General features: G+C 45.6%; 1 protein-coding gene across 1 annotated transcript in view; it reads right to left on the reverse strand.

Moving 5' to 3' along the window:
• LRP1B (LDL receptor related protein 1B) overlaps positions 1-5,925 on the reverse strand; it is a 1,553,318-nt gene extending 1,547,393 nt beyond the window's left edge. Inside the window, exon 1 of the mRNA XM_084892846.1 lies at positions 5,011-5,925. Coding sequence (XP_084748972.1) covers positions 5,011-5,239 — 229 coding nt within the window. The 5' untranslated portion in view covers positions 5,240-5,925. The remainder of the gene's footprint in view (positions 1-5,010) is intronic.
• Positions 5,926-6,867: the final 942 nt, after the last annotated feature.

Below are 6,867 nucleotides of genomic sequence, written 5' to 3' on the forward strand. Positions count from 1 at the left end.
TACATCATCTGTATATTTCATTGTGTGTTCATCAATCACACAAATCAAGTCCTTCCATCACTATCAATCCCCCTAAGTCCCCTCTTACGTCACTTACCCCCGTTTTCGTCTAGTAATCACCATACTGTTATCTGTGTCTATGAGTCTTGGTTTTATGTTTGCGTGTGTTTTTTTCTTAATCCTTTCACCGTTTTCCCTAACCTCCCAAACCCTCACCCTGTCCATAGCTGTCAGTCTGCTGTTCTCTGTATCAATGAGTCTATTTTTATTTTACTTGTTACTTAATTTTGTTTATTAGGTTTTACATCTGAGTGAAATCAGATGGTACTTGTCTCTTCTGCCTGGCTTAATTCACTTAGCACAATACTCTCCAGGTCAATCCCTGCTTACAAAAGGTAAGATTTCCTCCTTTTGTTGGCTGAGTGTTATTCCATTATGTAAATGTTCCACAGCTTTTTTTAGCCACTAATGGGCAGTTGGGCTGTTTCTAAATTGTGGCTATTGTAAATAATTCTGCAATGAACATAGGGGTGCATATATTCTTTCAAATTGGTGTTTTGGGATTCTTCAGATATATTCCCAGAAGTGGAACTGGCAACTCATTAGGCAGCTGTTTCATTTTTAATTTTTTGAGGTATCTCTATTCTGCTTTCCACAGTGGCTGCACCAACCTGCACTCCCACCAACAGTGCACAAGGGTTCCGTTTTTTCCACATCCCCACCAATACTTGTTTGTTAACAAGTTGGCTTATTGATGATAGCCATTCTGACAGGTGTGAAGTTAAATGGAACTTATCTTTGTTTTACACCTTAAGCTCCGAAAAGAAATTGACAAGGCAAGTAGCAAGAAACTAAAGTCCTGGACTAAAGACATTTGGAAACTAAGAGTCTCTGCATGTCTCCACTGTGGCTGACAAATAACATCTTATTCTTTTTTTTTTTAATATATTTTATTGATTTTTTACAGAGAGGAAGGGAGAGAGATAGTTAGAAACATCAATGAGAGAAAGTCATCAATCAGCTGCCTCTTGCACACCCCCTACTGGGGATGTGCCCGCAACCAAGGTACATGCCCTTGCCCAGAATTGAACTTGGAACTCTTCAGTCCGCAGGCTGATGCTATATCCACTGAGCCAAACCGGTTTCGGCACATCTTATTCTTAAGTATATGTTAACTACATCAGTCATCCCCCACCTTTTCTAAGATGTTTTACATCCAATTAAAAAAAATCACTTCCATCTTAATGATTCTAGCATAGTCAACATTTAAGTTTTCTGCAACACTTTCACATGTTTTCTCGCACTAAGATCTTAATTATATCCAGCCTCACATTGATAGACGTCTCTTCAAATTATTTTACACTGCAAACATTTTCATCAGAAATTTATTATGAAATCAGAAGAAATTATTCATTTTAAGAAATTATCATCTTGCCTAAGGATACTCTAATCTCTTCCTTAAGAAACAGTCATTTGCCAAAACCAGTTTGGCTCAGTGGATAGAGTGTCGGCCTGCGGACTGAAGGGTCCTGGGTTCGATTCCGGTCAAGGGCATGTACCTTGGTTGCGGGCACATCCCCTATGGGGGGTGTGCAAGAGGCAGCTGATTGATGCTTATCTCTCATCAATGTTTCCAACTCTCTGTCCCTCTCTCTTCCTCTCTGTGAAAAATCAATAAAATATATTCTTTTAAAATAAATTTTTTAAAAAAGAAAAGAAACAGTCATTTGAATTTGGCCTCTTCCAAAAGTCATTTGGCTGTCTCCCCACTCTTCTTTCCTTCCCTTAGTCTGTTTCTGAAATTCACATTCTTTTCTCTTGCTTTAACTCATAAAATTTCTTCATTTTCTCATTGTCTTCTTTCCCTGTTACCAGCATCAATTTGAGAGGGATCTCAAAGACATCTCTTCAAAAGAGATCTCCTGAAAGAGACCTCTTCTAAACAAAACTTTTATGATATTTCTGGATGTAAAGAGGCAAGGATTGCAGTTCACTCTTCTTTCAAGAGAGAAAAATTAAGGTTTTTACATACACCTGATTGCCATTTTTAGATAATTTTACATATATACATACATTTAAATGACTATAAGACCTGGAACTTCTATTACTTGTAAATATGTCTCCACATTTTCTAAGACTCAAGAATTTAAGAATTCAACAGCCCATCCCCCCTTTATCAGAAAATTTAACAATTTATGTTTCTTTTTAAGTCTTACTCCTTCTCAAGCCATACTCTAATATGATATGGCATTGCTATGTAGCACATTGGTTGATCCTAAGTGAGTAAGATTCATCCTTTTGCTATTAAGAGTTACAAAGATGTTTCCTTTTTCAGATGGGATAAAATCTAATAAGAACCGACATGTACATTAGCTTAACCCTACATTAAAATCAGTATAAACTAAAAAAAAAAATAACAATATAGAAATTAAAGGACAAGTGGATGGGTATAAATTGAATAGAAGCATGCAAGTTATTTTTCTGCTTTTAAATGTGTTTGCGTTTATACTTAAAAACTTAAACAGGAAAGAGCAACACAGATAGAGAGTAGTTCAACCATTTCTATTTAGTCCGCACAGCTGAGAAGCTACCCATTACTCAATACGTGTTTGGAGAACCTGGAAGTGATTTCTCATTTTCTGGCCTGAATCTCTAGCTCTTGCACTAGAAAACACACCTGGGTAACTCACATGCCTCTTCTATTCTTCAAGGACAATTGGCATGAGCCTGTGCAAAAGCTAACCTCTTTCCTGAATTTACCAGCACATCCCTCTATCTTGTTCGGCATGTCATGAAGAAGTTCGTCATAATGCAGCAGCACTTCCTTTTGTCACTTTCAACAACATTTCATATCATTTTCCCTTTTTTTCCAAATAAGACCCATCCTTCTTACTTCGGGTAACTAGCTGTGACAATTTCAGGTCTTTTCTGACAGTTTTGAAAGTTGTGCTAAATACATATGAGAGTTGGTCTACAACTAATTCTACTTGTGCTAGCTGATAGAGTACCTCTTGTGCTGACATGGTGATACAACACAATACTATTTCAGTTTAAGGAAAAAGCAACCACCCTTTTTCCATGCTTCCTGCTTATATATTAGATGATGGCCCCCACCTCTTCCATGGAACTGGATTGTAGTCCTTTGAGCTACTTAGTTTCCTGTCTCAGAAGAAGTTTGGGGGACAACATGTTTAACTTTTTATTATATTTTAAATTCTCCTCATGTATTCGTCCCAATCACTGAAGCAATAGCTCTAACCCTCCTGAACACATACAAAAAAAACTGAGGCCCAAGCTCTAGATGAGGTCAATTTCTGGAGATTGGGGACTCGATCAGAAAAAAAGCCCAATAGCAGTAGTCTGCCGGTGCCATGACTTGGCTAGCACACAGGGCCGCAAAGCTTCATTCTGTTCACCTGCTCTGGTCCTATTTCAAACATTCTTCCGAAGAAGGGTTGAGAGCTCTTTGCTCCAGATGAAAACATCATCATCATCATCATCATCATGTCGAGATAAAGCTATGGGCTTCCATGTTATCCATATAGTTTTCACTGTTCCATGCCAACTTCAAGGCAAGTTAAGGCAAGTTCAGAGCTATATGGTCAGGTGGCAATGACATGTTTAAAATATCTCATAAATGTCAGACTCTCTGAAGGAACTCGTATAAGCTTCATTGCTAGTAAAGGAAATGACCTGTGTGGGTACATTATACAGAATATAATCTGGTTGCCAAGAGCAGGCTGGTTAGAAACACTACGATTCATTCCTCCGTTTTCCCCCCATAATGAAGCAATAATTTTTGGTCAATTCATAATTCGCTTCATATAAGCACAGTCATCAAATCTTCCAGGGCAACATTCTGCCTCTTTGCTTGGCATCGGCGTGCCGGTAGCATCCCAATCTTTCTTACTTCTCCTTATTGTAACAACACCCCCCAACCCCAAACCAGCTGAAATATACCAGTCAATGGGAACTCATGGTAAAAAGAAACCCAGATCTGTGATACTGCTTTCACTCCGGGCAGTTAACCGTTCCAATGCCAGACACGCAAATAGCTGTTCACTATATATTTCTTTTTTTCTTGCTTGTTTTTCACGCGTGCAGCTGTTCTCAATGATTATCAAACTTGCACCAGGATCCCTGGATTTCCGGATCAAAAGTTTACAGAATCCAGGTTTCTTATGATCCACTCCCAACCCCCCTCCTCTCTCCTCTGCTCCCATACACATCCCCATTTAAACTTCTACCCTTCACCAGCTCTTATTGGGATAAAAAGCAAGGGCAAAAGGCCAGTGATGGGTGATCATCCCCAGGTACCAGGAGTTGTATCACACACACACACACCTTCGGAATCAAAAAAACAAACAAACAAAAAGTCAAGTTCAAGTAGGAGTCTGTTCTCAAAAAGCGCCCTGGCAGCCCTAGCCTCTCTGCTGCGGACACGGATCCCCCCGCGCGGTCCACCCCGGGCTCGGGGGCTGCGGACCCCTAAGGGGCTTGGCGGGCGCTGCCGCCTCTCTGGCACCCTTGGGCGCAGCGGGTGAGGCGGGGAACCCGGGGCTTAACTTGAGGGAGCATCCACCTAACGCAGGGAACCCGGAGCCCGCAAAAGCTCGGAGCCCTGTGTCCGCGCGGAGGGAAGTCTTGGGAAAGCGGATTCTTCTTCCAACATCCGCAGCGCTCGCTCGGGATGCGCGGGCAGACGCGCGCGGTCCGGTCCAAACACCCCCGGGGGGTGGCGGGGAGGTGGGGGGTGCAAATCGGGACCGGTCCCCGGCCCAAGGAGCAAAGGAGCAAGCCGTGGGCGAGCCCAGGACTCCGGCACCGGGTGCAGAGAGCCCCCACCGCCCCCCTCAGCCTCCGGGAGGCCGGCGCCACCGCGGCCAGGCGGACCCGGGGAAGCAGCGGGGCCGCGCGGACTGAAGTTTCCCATCACTTGTCTGCAAGCATCCCCCGCAGGAAAGCCGCGGAGGAGGAGGGAGAGAGGGGAGAGGGAGGTGGTCTCCTTACCTGGGTCGGCTCCCACCGTCAGCACCTTGGCGATCGGCAGTAATCCCGAGAGAGTGAGGAAGGCGAGGAGGAACTCGGACATCGCGGGCGCCCGGGAGTGAAGCCGGCGCGGGGGTCGGCTCGGCGGCGGCGGCGGCGGCGGCGGCGGCGGCACCCTCGGCCCCGCGTTGGCTTTGGCGGCGGCGGCGGAGGAGGAGGAGGCTCGGAGCCCGGCCGGGAGCAGCGTCATTTACAAATGTCACTGGAAATCCTTCAGCTCCGGGAGCCCCAGCCGGATGGTCCGGATGGTCCGCCCGCTCCCGCCTGGAGCAGGATGTGGAAGGTGCACGGATGCGCGCGTGGGGGAGCCGGAGCGCGTGTGAGCGCGTGTGAGCGCGTGTGCCCTGACTTTGCGATGCGGGCGCGTCTGAGCTCACATCACATCACCGAGGGGGGCAGCGAGCGGTGCCAAGGAGGGGGGCGCCGACGGATCGCCCAGCCGCCGCACGCCCCGCCGCCGCCCGCATCAATCACGTCTGTTACTGAGTAAGAGGCGTTTCGCACAACAGGAAAACGCCGCCGCGATCCGAGAGCGCCACAAATCACGAGGAAGGCGGTCTCCTGGAAGGGAAAGTAACTCCTCCGAGCTGCTTCTGTTGGGGATCTGGGTCTTTAGGGAAGAGGGGGGGCCCGGAGGAGGGGGAGCTTGTGCATCGGGCTGAGCCAGCCAGGCGCCCGGGAAGCACGCTTTGCACAGCCAGCTGGAGATTCGCAGCCCCGGCGCCCGGCGCTGCCCTCCGCCGAGCAGTTGGGAGCCTCTGGTTCCCTGCAAGCCTCCCTCCTGCCCGGGAAGGAAGGACGAGCCAAGGAACCGAGCGAGCTTCTCCTAGGGAAACGGTTCCCACCGCTGGACACACAAATGCCACGCGTGGTGCATCGCAGTTTTAACTTTTTAGGCTATCAGCCCCTGGGGGACAGGGATGCGAAATGTCGTGACTCAGCAGAAACAGCCAAACAAGCCCCCGAAGTCATGATGGATGGAGAAGGGAAGTCCTGATGGATTGAGGGAGGAGGAAAGGTGAAGGGGAAGACAGACCCTGAGCAGGGAAGCACGGAGCGAGAAAGGGGCAGTTCCTGTGGCAGTAGATTTCTCTCTTTAAAAGGGTGCCATAAGCCATTTTCAACACTTGAGGATTTTATTTTTTTATTGTTGTTTTGTGGATGTGTGTGTGATTTTTTTTTTTTTTCTTTTCCCACATAGTACAGCGGTGGTTTAAAAACTTTCCCAAACAATCCCAGGCACCAAAATGAATCAAGGGGGAAATTTTTAAAGTGATTTGAATGGCCACTTAAGTTTCAAAATCTGACCATCCAAGTGCCTAAAATTTTAGGTAGCCGTTGAAAAAAAATGGCTAGGGAATTAAAAATCAGAAATCTTGAGTCGAAGGCTTATTTTTCCCCTTGTAACATCAATAATCCTTGCCTAAGAACAAGGTTGAAAATGTATTGTATATAATATTTTCAGGGGAAATTATAAGAAAAACTAAACTAAGCAACAGGAAGATTGAGAAGCAAAGGAAAGCTATTTTAAACACTTTTATTTGGCTTACTGGTTGAGGCTGAGAGTAGATGAATGGCAGGCTGTTTATGAGTAAAATTATCCAGAAACATCTCTGGATGCTCCATGGAGGCCAATAAAATTAGACTGGTTCAAAACACACTGGGGTGACTCTGAGGGACACTGCTACAAACCTGTGAAATTCACCTTTTCATTCTAACTCCGTGGTTAGAAAATGTCTTCTATGCCCATTTTTCCATATTTTAAATTTTCAAGTTTATTTTCCCTTGTAAATCAAACCATTTCCTATCTATAAGATG

Source organism: Pipistrellus hanaki (assembly GCF_964339955.1).
Source record: "Pipistrellus hanaki genome assembly, chromosome: 8".
NCBI lineage: Eukaryota > Metazoa > Chordata > Mammalia > Chiroptera > Vespertilionidae > Pipistrellus > Pipistrellus hanaki.